Below are 23,255 nucleotides of genomic sequence, written 5' to 3'. Positions count from 1 at the left end.
CCTGTTACAGTGAAATAGCTATCCAAATCTTGAATTCTAGTATAGCATAAAAATCAGAAATGCTTAAAAAGGGGGGCAAAAGCCATTTTAAAAGCCTTGTTCTTTAAATTTCTTACAGTTGCCTGAACTTTAATTGTTTTATTAATTAGCTTGGCTGGTGGGAGTTTCTTCTAACATTGAATATATGCATAGTATGACTTGATTTACTTTTAAGACTTAAGTAAATATTCCTTCTTCTTCATGAATCATTCCCTATTGCTACCGTAACAAGTTACAAGAAAAAAAAAAAAACATGCAGGTGGTTAATAACTGTAAATCTTATAGGAAATAGTTTATATTCCAAACCCCACATACATCGGTATTTCAGTTCCCTAGAAAAAGGATAAGCTTCTCCCCATTATTTTTTTTGTTTTCATTTGGATTTTTTTTTTTCTTTTGACTAGACATCAGGCCAGCAAAGGCAGTGGGGAGGGCTTTTGGCCAATAATGGTAATGTGTAACCTGCTTTAGGAATAGAAGTTGCCTTTCACATGTCTCATTTAGTTAAATTAAAAACTGTTTTGTTATAAAATTGTTACTTGCATAATTTTTATCTTGTAGAGAAAGGCCTTGTTGTCTTTCGATGTACTGTAATTACTACTTTATTTTTTAGGTAAATGCCTGCTGAAGAGGCAGGCAAAAGCATACACATCTGCAAGATGAAAGGGAAGGAATGTTTAGAGGTGGACCAAATGAGTTTGAATGTTGTGAATGTGTATGTCTAACTGGAAACTGTTCTGTGATATAAGCAGATTAATGAAGTTGTACTGGGAACTCCTTCAAGGATCCAGTGTAACTGAACTACAGTTTTATTAAATACATGTTTACTGTCTAAAGTCTTTGTATAGTTTCTGAACATTTTACTGTAGTTGCAAAGTAATAAGTAAATTATATTTGGCTTGTCACAAGGCTGACTTTCTCATCATTTTTAGAAAAAAAAGTCGTGTGAAGTACAGTAAGCCCTTTTCTATGCAAATAAGGAAGAATACATACTTATATTTGACACAGAAGATCCCTCAAGAATCACACTTAAAGTAGTGCTTCCTAATAGGTTTTGTACTTACTCTGTTTTTGTCAGTACTAACATTCTGTACTTTGCTATATTTACATGGTATTAATGATACTCTTAACACACTTTTAAAATGCAGTTTACAAATTTTATTTTTTTTTTACATCATTGCCTTTTACAAAATCTCTTCCTTAAGGCCCATAACAGGTTATTTAACATGCCTGTTTTATAAGCATCTCTTGAAACCGCTTTTTTTTCCGTTATAAATGTACTCAAATGTATAAAGCCTATCTGCTGTACAGATTTGGGTAAGCCCTTCCTTAAATTAGGCTTTGGTTTTATTACATGAAGAAAAAGGTATTGAACTCAAGTACTGAGTGCTAACACAGAAGAGTTACTTTCAAACAGTTAACTACCATTTAACTTAGTAACTAACTTTAACCTTAAAGTTAACTAATCATGCCATTTGAGGATGGGAGTTTCTTCTTCATTGTTTCTGGATTGTTTGGGGTTTTTTAATCAGTTGGAGAGGGCTGCATCTATCTGAGATAAGATTAGCTGCCAAGAATCCAGATTACATTACCTTCTACAAGGTACCACTGCAAGTTGTTTCCTTAAACCTCTCTAACCATCTCTTTATCAGGAAGTTGCAGCATTCAGCAACGCCCCTCGGTTAACCCAAGCATCTGCCGGCAAAAGCCGGCTCCTCACGGTGACACCGCCCCCTCGGCCGGGCCCGCGCCACGTACCCAGCACATTACTTCCCGTTAACCTGGGCCTTTGCTCTAGCAAACACCCTCCTCAGCTCCCTCAGGCACCACGTCTGTATCGAGGCAGGCCCAGCCGCAGGCCAGCCCCGCGCAGGAGCCGTGCGGAGGAGGCCATCTGTGCAGTGGTTCTGAGGCCGCCGGGAGGCCGGTGCGGCCCCTTCTCCCGCCCCACCAACGGCCCAGCCGACCTGCCGCGGCGGCGGTGCCACCCGGCCCTCCGCGCAGCGCCGCTCCCCCGCTCCGCGCCGCGGCCGGGGCAGCTCCCCGGGGCAGCCGCTGCCCCCCCCGCAGCCCCCGGCCAAGCCCTCGCCATACCTGCCCGAGGGGCGGGGCTGGGCGCGGGCCACCCACTTCCTGTCCGCCACTTCCGGTCCGTTCAGCAGCAGCTTCCGGGCGGCGCCGGCCCGGCGGGGAGCATGACCCAGGCGGAGAAGGGCGAGGCGGAGAACGGGAAGGACAAGGAGCGCGACCGGGAGCGCGAGCAGCGCGGCGTCAAGCGGCCCATCGTCCCCGCCGCCGTGCCCGAGTCCCTGCAGGAGGTGAGGCCCAGCCGGCGGGGGGGTGGGGCCGCGGCTCCTCAAGGAGCCGCTCCCTCCGGCCGCGCTGGGGCGGGCCGGGCCGGGCCGGCCCTTTTAAAGGCCTGGGCGCGGGGTGTGGCCGCGGGGCCGCTACTCACGGCCCCGCGCCTTGCGGTGCTTTCAGCAAATACAGAGCAACTTCATCGTGGTGATACACCCCGGCTCGACGACCCTGCGGCTCGGCAGGGCCACGGACACGCTGCCCGTGGGCATCCCGCACGTCATCGCGCGGCGGCACAAGCAGCCGGGACAGGCGGCCTACTGGGACAGCTGGCTCCTGCGCGACGGCCTCAACGTAAGCCGCGCCGCGCACCGTGCCGCAGCGGGTTTTAATTACCTGTTTCTGCTGCGTTCTTGCTCGTGTAACGTCTGTATTTCCCAGAGAAGAATACATCTCGCGGCAAAACATTTTCCTTTTCGATGTGCTGGAGGTGCCGCCTTACTCAAGTCAGTAATTTGCCCCAGGCTACCCTTGCATTTTGTCCGATTTGTTCGAAGTAAACTAAATTTAATGAATTGATAGGTGGAGGGTTTGTCCATCCTGCCTCCTCTGCTCTGTGGTCTGGTATCACGCACAGTATTTCTGATTATAGAGTGCCACTGTGGCACTAGAATTGGACTGCTTTGTTCGTAAATGCATTGGGTACAAGTTGGTTTGTAACCTGGGTAACATAGCAAGTAATTCTAGTCCAGCATGCTCGATAAATATACATAGTGATCTGATTCATAATTTGTATCTGTACAAAAAATTGTTGATCAAATTAATGCCTCCGATATTAAACCTCACCTTTAAATAAGTGATATCTTTTTCAACAATTTTGCTCCTACTTAGTATTTCTGAAGGTAAAGAGGTAATGTTCAGAGCTCATCACTCTGGAGATGAAGTCCAGCAGCCACTGAAATCAGTTAAAAGACTCAAGTTGACTTAGACAAATAGGTATTCGGAATGCTAATATAAAAGAGTTTCTTTTAAAATAAGCGTGTGTTGGTTTTACGTTGTACAAACCTCTGTCCTTTCCACAGTCTATCAACTATAGTAATTATTTCATTGTTAATAATAGTTTCAGTATTACAAATAGACAGGCATGTAGCTAGAAAGTATTTACTTTGCGTATTTGTGGGTTTTATTTAGAAACCTGAAAGTACTGAGCAGAGACAAAATGGCCTTAAAATGGTGGACCAAGCGATATGGTCCAAAAAGATGTCAAATGGTGCAAGGCGAATACCAGTGTCACCTGATCAGGTAACTCATTCTTAAGATTTTTATTAAATTTTTCATTCATATAGTCATTTGGTGTGATGCTGTGTTGTAGTGGAGAAGAACAGATATTCTCTTTATGGAAAATACAGGTAGTGCTATTGTGTGACCTAACTGAAGATCTGAGAAAATGAAGATTTAAAATGGTTCTTTGAGGGCTGGGGTCAGTTGGGGGTGTGTTTGTTTTTTCTTTCATGTATGAAAAGTGACTGGTAAAATATTTATCAATGGTATTTATTTCAATTGCATTTCAGGCCAGGTCATACAACAGACAGATGCGGCCAGCTATTTTGGATCACAGCTCTGGGACCAAGTGGACAAACACTTCAAATCATCCTGAATTTTTGGTAGGAGAAGAGGTAAGATTCATTTTCCTACTGAAATGAGGCTTTGTATTACATTTTAATGAGGCTATGTTATATATAGCGGTTTGCTATATATTAGGATGTATTGAAAGACATGTGAATTTAGTCAAGCAATATGTAAGAAGCTTTACTGTGGACTAACTGAATATTTATTATCATTCAGCAAGACCAGACAGTTTCCCTCATCTGCCTAACAAGTATCCTGGATCCTTTGCTGCTATAAATCAGTGTTTCTGAAGGGACTAGGTGAGAACTTTGCCCATAATTCATAAAAAAAAAAAGGCAAAAAACTGATAAAAGGATCAGCATGTGGAATTACTGCTGGGTAATTAGGTATTCATGAGTTTCAAAGAGTCTTTAAATTATTTTAGTTACTAATTTGAGATAATGGAAAAATATACCGTTCTGTTCAGTAGATGTCCATCTGTGGATATGAAAATTCAAAGAATTTAATCCACTTATTTAATGTCTTCTTTATTTTAACATGTATAATCAAGCCCTGTTAAAAAGAAATTCCCCATATTGCTGACACATCAGTCTGGGTGCTGCTGTATGTCTAGGATCTGCTTCTGAAATCTTTTTCTGGTATTTTTTGCTAATCTTTTGGGAAAAACTGCATAGAACATTGTCTCTTGTTTTCAGGCACTGTATGTTAATCCACTAGATTCTTATAATATACATTGGCCTATTAGAAGAGGGCAGTTGAATCTCCACACGGGACCTGGTGGCTCCCTCACTGCAGTATTAGCAGACCTTGAAGTTATATGGTCACATGCAATACAAAAATATCTGGAAATACCGTTGAAAGACCTAAAGGTGAGCTGTGAACACATTAATGTGGCCTGCATCCACTTCTGTAAATGTTACTCTGAAAGCAAAGCAACCTGCTGTTATTGGTAGCCTCTTACTAGTGGCTTTCTTAACAAATAAATTCTTTCTGCTGGTGAGCATCATTCCTGACCTCATTTGGATTTTTTTCTGTGTCTTTAAGACAAACATTGTTAATAGAACTTTTAACAAGGCGGTTTGGAAATCCCATTATAGAAATTCTACAGTTTTAGTCTGTTTGGTCGGGGGGGTTGTTGACTAAAGGAGGCAACGAGGAAAGGTTCCCTAATACTTGCATAATTTCTTGTCCTTGTTGAGTAGGTGTTTTTCTCATGTCTGATGTACTTTTAAACACTTTGGTAGCCTATAAATTCTTAACTTGTTTTTTTTTTGTTAACTTTTTTTTTGTAATCATTTTTAAAGGATTAGAAACCTTCCCCCTTTTGATAATTTTGCTTCTTTTAATAACTTGTATATTGTGCTTTCTTCCTTAGCATCAGGTATTCAAGAATGTAGAGAAACTTAGTTTGAGAGCTGACTTTAATTTACTGTTATCTTCAGTACTACAGATGCATTTTACTAATTCCAGACATCTATAATAAACAACACGTGAAGGAACTGGTAAATATGATCCTAATGAAGATGGGCTTCTCAGGTAAAACCATACATAAGTAAGCACTTAATGATCAATAGTGTAAAGATTTGTATAAAATCCCAGTTTGGCTGGAACTAGCACCTTTCAATCTTGTGCTGTCCGGTGACTGTTGCCTCTTTTAATGGGGCAGAAGGGTGGGCTAGCACTGAAACAAGTTTCTTGGTTTGCTATTATGTATTCCAACCATGAGCTTCTCCCTTCAGCTGAGATAAAAGTAGTATCAGTGACTTTTCAAGTATTTCTGAAGTGGACAACGTTAACTCTGTTACAGAGTATTAAGATTCTTAGACTTCAAAACGAAAGTATGTGATGTCAGATGCTGCTATTGTCTTTACAGAATGACATAATACAAGTTTTCAGAGTTGGTTTAAGTGCATGCGCTAAAGATAGAAGAGTAATAAAGTGAATTAAAAAAAAACCCCAAGTAATTGTTAGCTGCTTCTGCATATTTGTTTTAGACTGCAAAGCCCTCTGATGAAAAAAGCAACACAGTTTCTTTTCAGTTAAACTGCTGGAAGTTTCTAGCTGCTCTTCTGGACTGAACTGCTGTAGTCTTTAACCATCTTTCTCTGATTTCACATTTAGAGAAAACACGGAAAGTCATTAAGGAAGGCACAGTAACCCAACCATACTTCATGTGAAATACATCAGAGTAGTGGTGCTCCAGTACTATGCAGGTTTAAGTACAGGTTTGCGATACAAATACAAAGGCACTCTTTTACAGAGTTAAAGTTGGACTGAAAGGAAAGCAGAGGGTGAAAGTGGACCTTGTTTTATAACTACTTAAAAAGCATATCTAAAATGCTAGTGGTAGTAATACTTGATTAAAACTAGGAAAAAATTAGGAAGACACTTCATGTGCATCTGATAATGAAGAACCTGCAATACCGGTTAAAATAATAAAGTCTTGAAGCAGTATCTTTAATCTTGCAAAAAATAAGAACATTTGAATACAGGCATCCACTGTACTCTTAGCTTTTCTCAGGACTTTTAAGGGCTTACCTAACAAAAAATCTGGAAGTATCCCCACCCCATCTTTGCTAAATATACAGATTTTCAGTGCAGATTCAGCTATTAGTAGATTTTACAAGACATTAAGATGGCCTTTAAATGTCACCAACACAGCTCTGGAGCTTGGCATAAATTGGATATAATTTTTTCTCATATTGCTAGGAATTGTTGTACACCAAGAGTCTGTCTGCGCTACCTTTGGAAGCGGGTTAAGCAGTGCATGTATAGTAGATGTGGGAGATCAGAAGACAAGCGTTTGCTGTGTAGAAGATGGTGTTTCCCATCGCAACACCAGGTATCTTTTAGTACGCAGAATTATTATAAGCACGTACTTAGTTACTTACCAAAGACTTAGCTTTAAAAATGAGACAAATGTTCTATAAATACAGGGTTTTCTTTCTGTGAGCCATCTAACAGGGTCATCATGTTACAATATGAACCTTAAAGAATTCTCTCTGTCTTCAAAAGAAGAAAACAGGCAGAACTGATACTGTGCTCTGGAAACTACATGGAAGTCATGATTGCAGCACATCTAAAATGTTCCTTGTACTCCTGTGCATGCTACTGTAGAAGGCCAGTATGTCAGCAAATAAATAAAATAATCTTTTTCTTCTCTGTGTGTTAGGCTGTGCCTTGCATATGGAGGATCTGATGTGTCAAGGTGTTTTTATTGGCTTATGCAACGAGCAGGATTCCCATATAGAGACTGTCAGTTAACTAATAAGCTGGATTGCCTGCTGCTTCAGCACCTAAAGGAAACATTTTGTCATCTAGACCAGGTGAGAATGGGAAAATAGTGTATTCTCCAAGTAATTTTCTTTTCTCTTTACAGAATGCTACTCTGGGTAACCTTTTTGAGAGTCTACAATTGCTTGTAAATGGAATAAAATGTAATATTTTACTCAATAGAATACTGGCAAAAGTTTGAAAAGCTTTAGACTTGAAGTATTTGTAACTTGTTTTGTTTTTCTTCTAGTCGAAAGGAATCCCAACTCTTAGAAAGGCAGTTTCTTTACTCTTATTACTGAAAGAAGCACATAGCTGCATATTTGCTGGTTTTCAACTTCAGTTTTGTAAGATCTGCCACCAGGTCTCTCCTTTCTGCACAAACTCTCATTTTAGAGGCTTAGGCATGTAGAGAGCTGTCATACTACAGGGAAAAGACAAAAAAAAAATAATTAAAGAATAGCTAAATGAAATTCATAGTCTGAAGAGTTTTGTTACTTTTTGTTTCCTACAGTTCAAATACATTACACAGCTTGATAGATATAAAAGATAGTTTTGGGGCGGTTGTTTTTGTTTGTTTTTTTACTTTAGGATATTTCTGGATTGCAAGATCATGAGTTCCAAATTCGGCATCCGGATTCTCCAGCTCTGTTATACCAGTTCCGATTAGGGGATGAAAAATTACAGGTGATTTGTTTTAAAATTACAAGAATTATATTCAGCATTCAGGCTCAGCACCTCACATTGTACTGGCCCAGTGCTACTAAGCCCACATGATTTATTGATTGTTCTTAACATATTGTTAACAGTTAACAAATTGTTTATAGTTTTAAAATTAATTACTGTAGGTATGAGTGGGCTTAATGCAGCACTAGTGGATGCACAAGACTTCCTAACTAGCTTTAGCCAGAATGGTTGTAGTTTCCACTAACTATGATATATATCCTTCAAGTGCAAAGAATGAATGCTAATTTTGTAAGTTTTTCAGCTCACCATTGAATTTTCTAAATTTGTAACAAACTGCATTTGAGTATTTATTTATATTTTATTTATTTATGCTAGAATCTGTAAAGAAACTTATGTATACAATTGTATTTGGGGGGTTATTACACAAAACTGAAGACACGTTAGCTTTTTACAAAACTGTTTGGAAAAAACTGTATATTTAATATTGAATTGTGAGAAAAATAGAACAAGGTTTTTCTTTTTTTATAGTAAATGCCAAAAAAAGAAAAACTATGTAGGAAAGCCATGCCAAATCTCTCATTCTTCAGGCTCCAATGGCTCTGTTTTATCCAGCAACTTTTGGAATTGTTGGACAAAAAATGACAACTTTGCAACACAGGTCACAAGGTGACCCTGAGGATCCTCATGATGAACATTATCTGCTAGCCACACAAAGTAAGCAGGAGCAGGTGTGTGAATTCTCATTTTTCATTGAGATTATTTAATTTGGGAATAAAATCGGGACTCATTATCTCATCTCAGAAACCAAAGTTTGTTACCCGAGTCAGAAGCATTAAGGAATACAGTAGGGAATTATGGATGTCTAGACAAGTCTTTAATTAGAACTGTGTATTTTCAGAGTCTGAGGGCTTCAAAGTAAACCTCTTGCTTTGAAAGTGGGGATTAAAATGAAAATTATATGAGATAATAATGCATGCTTAATTAACCTTTCTGTGCAAAAAGGTGAAGTACAATGGTGCTTAGTTAAGTCTTTGTATTGTTCTCTAACCTACCGAAGACCTTCTTGCATTTTTCATAATTCAACTTGTTTTCTCAATTTCAAGTCTGCAAAAGCTACAGCTGATAAAAAATCTATGTCTAAGCCTGGTGCATTTGAGGGAGACTTGAGAGGCCAAGCCTCAGACATTTCAGAGAGGATCTACCCACAAGAAGTGGAACTGGGATCTTCCCAGAGTGATTGTGTGATATCTGGAAATGATTCAGAGGAACCTCTAACTGCACACATGTCCAGGAAAACAGCTATTTCTCAGTTTGAAGGCAAAGCCTTGGGCCTTGACAAAGCCATTCTTCATAGTATTGACTGCTGTGGTAAGAGTTACATTTGTACAATTCTGTAAAATATGCATGTCAGCGTGGATTTATGGCAACTCCTGTATTTTACCAAAGAAAGATGTATGTCCCCAAGTTTTATCATCTTTCAAGTAGCAATACCGTTCTTTATACTTGCATCTTTGTTGAAGTAGACATTTTGAATCTCCAAGGAATAGAAAGAATTTTAAAAGCAAACACTTAACTGCTTTCTGTCTGGTTTGACTTGCACTAAATTCTTTGTAATACAAACACAGGCCATATTAACTTTAAAACACATATATTTCTATATATCCTTTCATTCCAGCATCTGACGATACAAAAAAGAAGATGTACAGCTCCATCTTAGTGGTGGGAGGAGGCCTTATGTTTCATAAAGCTCAAGAGTTTCTTCAACACCGTATTCTCAACAAAATGCCACCTTCTTTCAGAAGAGTTGTTGAAAATGTTGAAGTCATCACAAGACCTAAGGTATACTGTTAACTAATAGCTAAATAGTTAATAAACTATGATTGGTTGAAATCTGACAGATTAAAAACATTCTTTCAAAACCACAGATTAGTTGAGTATCTGAGGAGATTTAGGAGAGCTTACATAGCACTCTCCAATTACAGGCAGGAAGTTAGAGGTATAGTAAGAGTGTTACCAGTATTGATCACTGAAATTTTAAGAGCTAGAGGCCATATTCTTGAAAAGCACGAAGTTAACCTGTCTGCTTAGCAAGAAATTGTTAGGGCTTTTTATTATTATTAAGATGAAAGAAAGTATAGCATTAAAAGAGAAATTGTCATTTGGCATTAATCAAGAAAAACTTGTAAAAACAAAACGTGAGTAAGTTTTAGAGCCTCCGTTGCTGAAGGCAGAATTTTCATGACATGTCTAGGGGCCATCTTAAAAAAAAAAAAGTGACTTCTCAAAACATCTTACATATTCTTTCCATATTTTTGTCTCACTGTTTTTTCCTGAATAATTTTGAAAAACTTTTTTTCTCCTCCCCTCCACCTCAAGATTCTAAGTGGTGAATACTATTAGAAAAATTAGGATACAGCTTCTGAGAACTATGCAAAATGAGACCAGTGATTGTTATGTGTTTTGAATTTAGGATATGGATCCCCGCTTAATTGCATGGAAAGGAGGTGCAGTTTTAGCCTGTCTTGATACAACTCAGGAGCTATGGATATATCAGCGAGAATGGCAGCGGTTTGGTGTCAGAATGTTACGAGAGCGAGCTGCATTTGTATGGTAACAGTTAAGTTTACAGTGGAACCTGCTTAACTGAGGATTCCTTTCCCCAAATGCCCCTTTTTTCCCAGTGCAGATATATTGATCTTCTGCTGATAGATATTTTTGTATTTTATTAAAATTAACTTCAACTGAGATATTGCCAAGTGTTGCAAAACAAATCTTGGTGAATGCACATCACCTCAGCATTGCTGTACTTCATCTTTTGAATGGTATGCATTGAATTCTGTGTACAAAGGATCACAGTCATCTCCAAATTAACTACATATGTATTATACAGGTTATGAATATTAAAATTCACAATGTGAGCTTTTGAGATATAAAATATTGATATGGCAGATGTTAAGCCAAGATTCATTCCAGATACATGCGCACAGAAGCAATAGCTGAAGAGTGCAGGCTGTGGGTTTAATGCCTTATTCTGATTCCTACTATAATGTTACCAGGAGATGAAATTATTTTATAAGTGATCGTTATGGAAAAAGTGAAATGGAGAACAAAACTAGAGTCGTTGGTGGTATTTTGCTTATATAATAAATTATTCAGTGGAAAGACTTAAGAATTCAGAAGTGAAGTATTTTTTCTTGGCTGTTTTCATCATCAGAGGCTCTTCCTCGCTTCTCATTATCCATTGTAGTTATCCAATGTAATTACCTCAAAGGACTAGATGCATTTCTATATAGCCAGTACCAACCTAAATCATGTGGTACAGGTACATGGGCTTCTGCTCCCAACAAATCATCCTTGGTTACAGAAGTGTTATTTGTTGGGGTTTTTATTCTGTAATGAAGACTCCTGTCACCCTCAAATCCATATCTGCAATTACAATCTAGAATAAAACTATTCAACCACATCTAACAGTATAAAAAATAGCAAAGATAATGAATGTAGTTTCTACAAGGCACACAGGGAAGAACTGACTTCCTTTTAATCTGCTCTCATTAGAAGTTCTAAAGAGAAAGGATATTTCCATCTAAATTAGGCTGTAATCTTAGCTGAAAGTATTTTACTGCAGGCTGTGGTTACATTCTTGTATTTTATTTAAGACTAGGAGCTTTGGGCTCATTTATTGAAGACTGCATACAATACTTCAAATTGTAGTCCAACAAGTTTAGATATCATTGCTGGATTTGTTTTTTTGCGGGGAGAAGGGGGCATATCTCTTCAATAAAAGGGTCCAGAATTCCTGTTCTAGAATAAATGTATTCTTTTAAAAGTCACATGATTGTGATACAGGAAAAAAAGTACATATGTACAAAGATCTTGTTTGGATTTGTTGATCTACAAATGGTTCTCCACAGCAAATATTTCACAGCTTCACGTCAGTGGGTGCTGACACTTGGACACACTGAAGGGTGAGATAAACTACTCCATTTTAAAAGCTACATTGTTCTTACAACACCATATCAAGCACACTGTAACTCAGCAACGTAACAGCATCACAAAACCAGCCTTTAAGTCATATTGCAAAACCTGTGCTGCTTAACTGCATATGAGGCTCCCATCAGTTAACTTCACAAACTCCACACAGAGGAGGGCAGTACTTCTAAGTTACTTGGTGAACTGTGTTCTAGTATTTACACAACCAGTTACTTCTCACTGATAGTTTTATTTGAGCACAAATTTCTTTATGAAAGTCACTTCTTAGTTTACCACAACTTAGAAAGGTTTTGTTCAGGATTTCTTTCGAAATAAGTAAGCTTGTATTAAATATGGCCCAGTAGCTATAATGCCCTACTTGTGTTCAGCTATTGATACTATTGTACTCAGTTTTGTAAGACCAGTTTCAATATCCAGACACCTGTTGATTTCCTATTCCTTGCCATAATTCCATGCATCTCATTGCATGGAACAGAAAGGCCTCTGCAGAAGTTCTCAATGTCCTTCGTAAGACAGGTATTCTGGGTAGAAGTTCAGAGTGCTTGGTAAAGTGTCTTCTGAACCCAATTCATTGAATGAAAAATGATATATTTGTGTACAGAGGACTGATCTGTCATGTCACTGCAGAAGTAGTTAACTGCAAGAGTGAACATATTTTCCATGTGTCCTGGTTTCAGCTGGGATGGAGTTAATTTTGTTCTTAGCAGCTGGTACAGTGCTGGTTTGGATTTAGTATGAGAATTTGGTAATACACTGATGTTTTAGTTGTTGCTAAGTAGTGCTTACTCGATAAGTCAAGGATTTCTCAGTTTCCCGTGCTCTGCCAGTGAGCAAGTGTGCAAGAAGCCGGCAGGGAGCAGAGCCAGGACAGCTGACCTGAACAAGCCAAAGTGATATTCCATACCATAGAACATCATGCTGGGCATATAAACTGGGGGAGTTGGCTGGGGACCACTGATCACTGCTCAAGGAGTGGCTGGGCATTGGTCAGCGGGTGGTGAGCAATTGTATCGTGCATCACTTGTCTGCCTTGGGTTTTATTCCTCCCTCTCTCCCTTCCTCCCCTTTCCATTACAATTGTTATTATTACTGGTATTCTATTTTACTTAATTTCAATTATTAAACTGTTCTTATCTCAAACCACGAGTTATACCTTTTTCCAATTCTCCTCCCCTATGTTAGATTCATTAGAGCACATCTTCAGTTTAATTTCATCTGAGAGAGTCAAGGCTGCACTCCTCAACCACCCTGCAATATGAACCAAACCACAGTGAGGCCAGTGAGCAATTCCTTTCAAAGGTGCGGTACTGATTTAAACTAAAACATTAATGTAGCCACATCTGGAGTTTCCTAAACAAAATTGAGAGGGGTCCTACTACAATAATACCTAAAAAGTAGTCTCTTTCACGTGATCTTACCTAAAAGGATGCTTGCAGCAAAATACAAAGAGCAAGAACTAAAGTTCAAAAAGGTGAGAACTCTTACCTCAGTCTGTGAGGATGCAAGGTACCGCAGCAATTAATACATAATATCACAAGTAGAGCAGCAAGAAGAAAACACAAATCTTCCAACTGAATTGATTGTGAGGATCTCTAAAAGAAAAAGAGCAATCACTTTACAACAAGTCTTGCACAACTGAAAAAGCTGTCTTCAGTTAATGAATTATTGAAATGAGCATTTCCAATGTCTGTATGTGGAAGAGAAATTGGGCTAAAACGTAATGCAAAATGGATAATAACCACATTGAGAACTACAGAGCTGTTGACTAATTTACTTGTCTTCCCTACTCTGAAAGAAACCAGATACATCAGTCTGAACCTGCTCCTTCCAAGTTCCTCCCATGTTTCTGGAATGCACCTCCTCCTGCAGCCTGACATCTCATCAGTTCTCTCTTCCCTTTTGTTTAGAGTTTTACCATGAGCAATAGTTACAAAATAACTTAACTCCTGAACTGCAGCATTACTGTATACTAAGCATAAAAAAATTCAACTTTTAAGAGGAGGAAGATGAAAGGGAAAATTTGCCAAGGCCAGTGTACATAAAGTCATTAAGACCAAAGTCATCTGCTTCTTAACAGCATTTTGACACTCAAATATCTGTATAACATTTATTTTCCAGGACTTCTGCAAACATACAGGGGAAAATTTGCTGAATATACATGATACATGTATATGGTAAAAGCATCTAGCCCATTAAAACTTCAACAGTAGTACTTTGTATTAATGACACATCTGCATGCTCAAATCTGCAAGGAATTTGTTTCATCCACTGAGGGTTCATGTCATACTGCACCAACCAGTACCTAGACTAAATTCATCATCTCAGAGAAGCCAAGAAAATTTTTCAATGCCATATTCACGGATTAAACTGTGGTATTATCTAAATTAACCGATACAGAATTCTCTAAATTCCCATTTTAAGGCTACAAGTGTGATATAGGGAAAGATTCAGAAGTAGGTCCTAGACCCTATTCAATATTCGGGCAAAGACTACATTGCAAAATGCTTTTCACAAATGAAAATGAAAGTCATTTTTTCCCCTTCAGTATGATGTCTGTATATGTAGATAGAACTTACCCATTTCAATACAGCTTTTGCTGTATTTCATTATCTTTACAGCCTGTGAATTTACATGGATATTTAACATTTTAGCAAATGTATGATCTGTGTGCATTTTCACTAAAGTAAATTAAAATAGGCATAAATTAATCCCCAAGTACAATATATTTTAGAAAGAACAATTCAAATTAGGCACTAGCTTGTTTAGCTCCTGCTCTATGAAGAGTGTTTTTGTCTTATTTTCTAACACCATCCTTACTTTCACCACCACCTCCTCAAAACACAAAACACACTCCACTAGCTGCTTAAAATGTGTTCGTGATTAGTAGGCATTAAGTAAAAAAATCCTAGTCGTTTTTCACATGGCAACAAATGCTTCTTTACCAGTGATTACCTTACTGCAGATTAAAAGAAACAAAAAGTCCTGTTTATCAGGCTGCTCTGCTTATTATCTCAGCTTTGATGACTGTGTGTCTATAGGGTGCTAGACAGATTTGAAAAGATATTGAAAACCCCATTTCTGAAAATCTGTGCAATAACCTGGATTAAAAAAAAAAATAGTATCATTTAGCAGAGAGTGCTTGATAAATTACCTGGTGCAGTTAGCAAAAATAATTTTGATAGAAAATCCTCCTTTATATTTGTTGGGGGTAGATTTATAAGCATGAATGAGATATTTTCTTTCAGTTCTACAGGGAATCCAATATAATGGATCTGCCACTAAACTAAAAATGAAGAAAAGTTCAATTCAAGCTTTTAATACAAAGAGAGATATATATACAATCCTGATGGGACCAGATTTAACAGAGGAGAATTTATATAGATTAGTAACTGCTAACAGTTACTTTGAAAGTGCACTTAGAAAGGACAAAAATAGATTTTTAGGAAAAGAGAAATCCATACTCAGAGACAGGAACAAGATACCAAATGCCAGTTTCCTTATTATGTGTATGCACATCTATAGCTTGCAGCCTGTATGAAATAATTAACATTTTAGCCCACAGTGAAGGACGGTTGTCTGCCATCACACCATCCTCTGTCCCAGTTAATCCAGTAACAGATCATGTATTTCTGGCTTGTGTTACCCTGGCTCTAAGAACATTTGAGAACAGGAGAGATGAAGTTATGGAAAAGAAACAAGCTAATTCTCAGATAGATTTGTTCTCAGCCTCCCAAAACACAGGGCTCAAATCCCTCTTTCATTAAAGATCTGAAGGAAGTATAAAATTACTATTTTTTTCTTTCTTAGGTCCCTCTTTACTAACTTCAGCAGAGGGGAAATTTTTACTCCATACTTTTAAATGTCACTTCTGTATTCTCCACCTTTTTCTTCCCAAACTAAAAGAAGTGAAGAAAACAACTACTTAAAAATATTCTTACTCTTTGATTACTGAGTGCAGTTTGTCTTTGAAACTTTTCAGTGTATTTGATGCAATTATACAGAAAACATTCAACAATTCCTTTGCAGGTTACACAAATCTTTGTGGCTGTCAGGTCTTTGATGCTGGCTAGAAGGAAAGATGACATTTGCTGATCAATAGAAAATAAAAGTTGTTTCACCTCATAGAGTATTAAACACTGAAAGTTTCTGTGACAATTTCTCTGAATAAAATTTAGCTATTTTTAAATTTGCCATGTACTTGATCCTTTGGCCTGTTTACAGAACACCAGGGACTGTAATACCTTTCTCAGTTTCTTTAATCCAGTTTGTGCCATGCTCGTCACTCTAAAGCAAAAAACTTCCATGTTATTAAAGCTCAAAACATCCAAGTAATACTCTCTGCTTTTCTGCCCTCCACTCAGAGGTACACTTACATTGTGTCTTTGAAACCGTGTCTGTCCTTGCAGCTCTAAAAGTGATTTTTAATCTTTTCATTGCCGACCTTAAAAAAGCCCACCGAAGGCAGAAAATCCCGTATATCTCACATTCTAACAAGTGTGGTTCCAGATCTGGGAACCAGAATTCATAATTCTGCTGGGGAAGAGGGGACTCTAAAATTTTATAGAATATTATAATTTCTCGCTCCTTACATGTCCACAGGCTATAAAGCTACCTTTATGTCCCCTGCACTCCACAAGTAACACCTACCTTATCTTTTGTGAGTGTACCAGTAAGACACTCTCCTCCCTAGGCTCTAAACTTTACCCAACTTGTACTTAGCTTTGACATCCACTGCTTTTGTTTCTAACAAAGATTTGATGCCCAAAAGCTTGGCTATTTTTTCTCAACATAGTCTTTTTGCCTACAAGCCCTACTCCCAATGGCAGTATCTCGTGCATTTATGACTGCAACCACTTTCTCAACTCAGGAGCAGAACTGTGTGAAGAAATACAGCCTGGAATTAAAATAGGTTGATCATAGCTAACATCCCCATCTGTCCATCAGTCTCTGCATTGCATGTTTACCTGGTGCTGGGGCAGGATCACACTTTGAATTTTGAATTTCAATATTAATTTATGAACAAAGCCATTCTCCCCTGCACCCAGAAAAATCTCTCTGGAAATCACAGAATAAACTACCTGATGTTTATTCCATTTCTTGATTAGCTAGATTAAAATTGTTTCAAGTTGTAGTGACTGATAAAAATTGAAAGATATAAAACAGATAAATAATACTAGCATAAGTTTGTAGATCACATGTTTGCGTGACATTTTCCGTACCAGTATACACATACCTCTTTCATTATCATAAGCTGAACACTTTTCTTGTCAAAGAAACTAAGCCATACTTTCAAAAAGTATGCAAAATGCATACTTTGCAAAATGGAATTTTGCAGTTCCTGGGACTCACAAACTAATCCTGGGTTTCTGGCAAGGCAATGAGCTGAAACTGTCAGAATTCCACCATTCCTTTGGATGGACCAGAAGATAGCAACAAACATGGAACTCTTCTCCTGCAGAACTGAGCAATGCCCTTTATCCTGGGAGTTTGTCAGGAAGAAGTTGGGAGGCAACTAGAAATCCATCTGAGAAGGGAGGTAGGTTCCTGGGAGCACTGAGATACGAAAGACAAATTTAACTGGAATCCATTTTATCAGGGAAACAGCAAGAAAGAGAGAGAAAATTTAAAGGACAGTGCAACACAAGTTCTATGTATGTAAACAAAGTACACTACTTTTAGATTATTTTAGCAATCAGACTGGAAATTGGATTTAAAAAAAAAAACTTTCTATTTGTACATACCTGTTTCTAAGCCACACACAGAAATAATGTTATTTTTTTAAATGCACAGGCTGAGCAGTCATACCTGCATAAAGACAGTATTCTCTGTGATTTTTAGTATAGTCAAAATCCCAGCTTTAGAGAAATAACATTAATTTGAAGACAGAAATCACATTTTCCATTTCCTCTAGTTACAGGTATCCCCTTAAGCTATTAAAACATAAAAGGAGAATTTATTTTTTCATGTGTTTTGCACATCTGGTGGGATTTTTGTGTCTAATTAGATTTTCTATCTTCTTATATGGCCAATTTCTTCTTGCAGCAAACATACACATACCAACAAAAAAGAAAAATCCATATTGTTTGATGTTTGGGTTGTTTTGTTGTGGGGAGAGGGAGTTGTTTATGATGGGGGTTTTCTAGCTAAAGGCACAATAACTTAGTTTTCTCTCAGAAAGTGACATTAAGTTATTAAATTAATTTATAGCAAATTCCTGAGCCAGAATTATGTGAGTGTGCTCACAGGTAACAAATGGACAAAGGGAGAACAAAATAACAAGATCACGGTAAATAGCATGACAAGCCACAGTCACCGCTCAGCAGTTACACCATAGCTTCTGGATAGCTTGTTTTTTAGTTTGGGGTTTTTGTTTTTTTTTTAATGGGGCTTAGGCTCCAGCACAGAACTTAAAAGAATAAAGGTAGATCTAGGTGCTTCTTCAAACCCTTGAGACTGCAAATAAGGTGCACATCTTTGAAAACAGACTATTATTTTATATTTGTGTAGTACTTATAAAAAAAAATGTATCTGGACCACAAGGACAGATCATAAAAGAGAGGAAGACTGTATCAAAACTGGACATTTTATGTGCTAAGGGATCTTCTCCTGTAACATGTAGGAGTTATTGCTTTGGCTCTACACTATCATCCTATTCTTCAGAAAAAAAGCTGACACCCTTCATATAAAAAGATGGATTATCATGTTTAAAACATGGATTGCTACCAACATTTGAGACTTGTTTGTCTTGGAGTCAAACACCATTGAGCGAGAGGCTAACCCGATAATACCAAGTACTGACTTTGAACTCAGCAAGTTTCCTTCTTCACAATAAATCCTTTAGGACAAATGCACTCTTGCTAAGGTGAGTGGCTTCTCCTACAATTTTAAAGGAAAGAAATCTGATTAGTAAAGCTGAGCATAGCAGCTATGGATCCAAGCCCATTACAGGAATAGAAGTCACCCAACTGTAGCTAGAGCAGCACCCGTTTTTCTTCTAGTGCATGAAGAATCAGTTTCTTTGATGTCTTCAAGTCAGCATAAGAAACTGTTCATTTGCTTTTGATGAAGAACAGACAGGAAGAAGAGGAAGATGATTTCCCCTTCTTATAACTTGCCAGTTTAGCTTGTCACTCACCATGACAGCTGCTCAGTACCAAATCCAGCAGACTCATCTCTACTGACAGAAAGAATACAATCTCTACAGTCTAAGTAGAATTACTTTTACTTCCCAAACCCAACTCCACTACGAATCACTCCTAGCCTAAGCTGTTTGCCAAGACTTTTTGATTATCCTTTTTTTTCTTCCCAGGCAATTTATATCTCAGTGCTTCTCCCCATCAGCAAATTTTCAAAGCACCACAAGAAAAACCTAATGCATCTGGGCTGAAAGTAAATACAGAAGTAACTTCCAATGTGGAGCGAAACACACAGGTGACAGCAAAATACAGAACTCCCTGATATGCTTAATGCTGCTATAACTGCTTAAGCCTTGGTGAACAGGGGATTGGATAGAAAAAATGGAATAATTTAAAATTTTTACCATTTTGTCGCCTTCTCTGAAAGCTAATAGTGCTGATGCAGAAAGCAGTGGAGTACAGCTGGCAATTACAGGTATCCATTTTTAATCCCAACATTTTTTTTCAACATTAATCATGAAAATAATGGGCTGATAATCAGCCTGCTTCCTGGAAAGTCTGATCTTTACATATATTTCCTTTCTTGAACGAATACAGATGTGGATTGTTGGTTTTTAACTCTGATCTCTACGTTAAAATATCGTGTCTGTATACCAGGCAAATGGTGCAATTACAGAACATTAACAGAAAAAAACGTTACGTCAAGGGGTTGAGAGTCATCTTAGCCTAATGGTTAAAACCTCTGTATTTCCCACTCTCTTTAACAATGACAACAAATTAATGTTTTGGAGTTAATATTGCTACAGTTTAAGCCCTCTTTTTCACTATTTCTTTTTAAGCATGTAGATCTTGCATTTTGCCATTTAGAAGACTTGCAAAAGATATGACTTGATATTCCTTACATTTCTTACATAAAGGAATACAGAAGAAAAGAAAATAAAATGAAACTGGAGAAAATTCCATCACCAACAGAACAAGCTTTCATGTTAAACTGAAACAATAGACAAGGTCAAGCTGATGAGCACCATTTCAGAAATTACTGCAAAAAAACTGTAAGTTTAGATATTTGCATAAGCTGTAGACCTATGGAACAGTATTTTAACTTACTGGTAGTTCCAAAAAAAGCAAAAATATTTTTTCATTTCAAACAAGAAATTTTATTCAATTAGAGAATTAATTTAAATGTTGTGCTTAGTTATTTATATTGGTATTATTATGGTAAGTAAAAAATTGTAAACCCATTTGATAAATGTAAACCAAATATTTTTTAAAAGTTTTACATTGCTTACAATTTAGTAAAGCTAACTTCAATTGTTAGATTTTTGAGGTTTGAATCTGCTCTTTTCATTGAAGGACAAACAAAAATTACTCAGCTCCATGGACTATAAAAGTTGAATACTGTATTTTATCTGCACATGAATCTCAGTTCTCCAGACACTGGCTGTCTGAACAGAACTAAAAAAACTGCTGCATGATTATAAGGCATTTGGACCAAGAACAAGTACCCACAAGTTACCGGAAAATAAAAAGCTTGAAGAAAACTGAAACCTTGTCCAGGGGACAACTGCTGTTCTGTGGCTTTTGGGGATTAGAAAAACTAGCCTGAGGCCACCTTTGTTAGGTCTTCAAGGACTTCCTTGCTGAATTATGTGAACATTAAAGGCTTGCAAAATAATTGCTCAACCTGACTGTGTATTCAAATTAAAATGAAAGAACTTTTGCTGTGAGCAAAATTATGTGCAAGTAAAACAGCAGTCCTTCCTAAATCTCAAGGAATATCCACTACTTCTATAAATCCACACAGGAGCCTTCTCTGCAGTGAGACTGCTTGATCTGATTTTATTACACACCAAAACCTACTGTTGAAGGAGACTTGGGAAAGAAAATGGCGAGATCTGTTTTTTTATGAGGTATTAAAACCCCTTACAGATTGTTCTCTCCCTGTTCATATTTTTATCAGATTAACAAGTCTAAACTCTTGCCCCGATCCTCAATGAATCCCTTAGTGAATTAGGAAGCTGTAAAGAAAGTATTTCCAGTCCTCAGCTGGAGGCTGGAATCTTTATCACTTCTTGAATCTTTATCACTTCCTAAATATTTATCACAGCTTTTACTTCAGCATTTTAGGTTTGCTCTCCAGGTTTTTGAGCAGAAGACAATATACAACACAACAAACGCTTCTTTCACCTCACCACTACTTATATGCTTGGCTTCTGCAACAGTGTTTATCAATGACCTTCTAAAGCAAAACCAGGCCATGCATCTTTTTGACTAAAACTGAACAGAAAGACCACCATATCAGATGCTTATTAGCATCTCTTATCGTACGTGGTTAGCTTTACTGAGTTTGCATGTGTTATTTTAAACATTTTTCTTTTAAGGATTGTTCACTTCACAGTAATCACCTATGTTCCTATTAATACAGTTACAGGAACTAAGCACATTTTAGATTGCTTTTTTTTATCTCTGTAAATAAAGCTTTCCATTAAGGCTTTCTATTATCTCCAGCAGTATTTTGATTCTCATGTTGATGAAATGAGGTATTGATTCCACTGAAGTAAACTAAATTAATCCAGTGTAAGAAAAGATGTAAGAGAAAAATCCACGCCCTGTTATCAGAACTGAGAAATAAGAATTCATATAGTTCACACGACAGCCAGTTTGTTGAATAAGGCAGAGAAAGACAACTTACAGTTTAATTTCCTTCGATACTGTTTTCAGTTTTACAGCCAAATATGTGCTATAAACCTCTACCTTCTGCTACAACAGTGTAATAAAGTATCCTTCAGAATTCTGTAATCCAACCATTAAAGCAGGAATATTAATGGCTTCCTAGATAACAAACAGTGCAGCTTTTTCAGGATATAAATGTAAGTTTATTAATACTGTCTAAACATAGCAGTCCGACTCTTTAAAAGTAGTTAGGACTAATGTTAGAAAGGCAGCAGCTATTACTGCTTACAAAAATCACTTCCCTCTATTGTAATGCATATCTTGAATTGCACAGTGACTGCCAGTGACACTTGGTTTTACATAGCTATTCCTACAAATATTTAGCAAAAAGTGTTAAACATCAACTCCTGCTCTCAACTGAAATGCAAATTCAAGGATGCAGCTGTACTCCTAACAGTAGTTATACATAATGCATTTAATGAAATGAAATTTTAAGTGTCTCTTTAAAAGACTACATTACAAAAATCAATGTAAGAATACTATTGTATTTTATGTTTATATGTACTTTTCATTGTAAGGGATGTTAAAGTGCTTTATAGAAATATTTAGGTACTACAGTCACTTTTCGAGGTTTAACAGATGACAAAAACGCCACTATTAACTGTACTTTGTGAAAGCGATTATTACCTATTTTGTGAGAACAATGGAGAAAAACAGTATTAACTGCTATAGAAGGATCCTATTTATTTTTAAGTTTACATTATCGCTGCAACCGTATTTGAGCAGTTCACCAAGAACAGCTTAGGGAACATATTTGTTAATATTTAAGCCCCAAGTACAAATGAAGAATTGAGGGAGAGACATTGAGCAACTTTCTCAGAGACTTGCTCAAGTCAAACTGTTCAAATGCAAGTAGACACAAACCCTAAAGCTCAAGTCTTGCGCTGTGTCCCTACTTGTGCCATTGAGTAGTAGGATATACCTATGAGTGACCAGTAACATATAGGTCCATGCCATATGTGGTCAGCGTGCCAAGTGACATGATTCAAACAATTAGGCACAGAGCCTTAAATTTTGTACAATCGGGTCAAGACCACATCAACCACATATAGGCCTTGCATGCGGACACATGCATCTATTTGTAGCCTTCCTTATACTTACTCTGGTCATACAGGGGCATTTTTTTAGCATGTCTCATGGAAATTTCTTACCAAATAACCTGACTAAAAATGGATATATTTTTCTTCTACTGTAAATATGGCTGAAGGAGGATGGTATATATCTTCTGAGGTATGCTTACAATTTTGATTGACTCAACAAGACAGAAGCCCTGTCTCCATGCTAGTTTGGAAGATCCAAACAGGGCAGTTCTAGAAAAATGAAACTGAAAGGAATGATGAAGACCCTGTTAAAAAATAAATAATAAAAAAGAGTCAGCGTGCCACAGAGCACTGCATGACAGGAAATGGGTGATGACAGTACTGGAGAAAAGCAACAGAAGACAACTAAAAAGATTCAGATCATAATGAT

At 37.5% G+C, this 23,255-nt stretch overlaps 1 protein-coding gene and 1 long non-coding RNA gene across 6 annotated transcripts in view; one reads left to right on the top strand and one right to left on the bottom strand.

Annotated features, from left to right (window-relative positions):
- LOC114015771 (uncharacterized) overlaps positions 1-23,255 on the bottom strand; it is a 34,900-nt gene that overhangs the window by 9,381 nt on the left and 2,264 nt on the right. For 3 of the 4 annotated variants that reach the window (XR_008732240.1, XR_008732241.1, XR_008732242.1), the window contains exon 2: positions 13,402-13,508. This is a non-coding gene — a long non-coding RNA (uncharacterized LOC114015771). Of the gene's footprint in view, positions 1-13,401; positions 13,509-17,657; positions 19,347-23,255 lie in introns of those variants that run through there. The other variant, XR_008732243.1, reaches the window with a different exon arrangement.
- Positions 2,200-11,090, top strand: ACTR8 (actin related protein 8). Of its 2 annotated transcripts, XM_055710191.1 has the most exons (13): positions 2,200-2,357; positions 2,521-2,691; positions 3,529-3,639; positions 3,909-4,013; positions 4,662-4,835; positions 5,409-5,502; positions 6,676-6,808; positions 7,139-7,292; positions 7,831-7,926; positions 8,514-8,654; positions 9,030-9,294; positions 9,602-9,765; positions 10,397-11,090. In XM_055710191.1, the coding sequence occupies exons 1-13, from the start codon at positions 2,235-2,237 to the stop codon at positions 10,538-10,540; spliced, it is 1,875 nt and encodes a 624-aa protein (XP_055566166.1). In that variant the 5' UTR covers positions 2,200-2,234; the 3' UTR covers positions 10,541-11,090. The 2 variants fall into 2 exon arrangements, with proteins under 2 accessions (XP_055566166.1, XP_055566167.1); XM_055710192.1 differs by lacking the exon at positions 2,521-2,691 and having other exon boundaries at positions 2,209-2,357.

Source organism: Falco cherrug, chromosome 4 (assembly GCF_023634085.1).
Source record: "Falco cherrug isolate bFalChe1 chromosome 4, bFalChe1.pri, whole genome shotgun sequence".
Lineage (NCBI taxonomy): Eukaryota > Metazoa > Chordata > Aves > Falconiformes > Falconidae > Falco > Falco cherrug.
The sequence above is the reverse complement of the archived record's forward strand: the minus strand, read 5'-3'. Positions and strand labels throughout refer to the sequence as shown.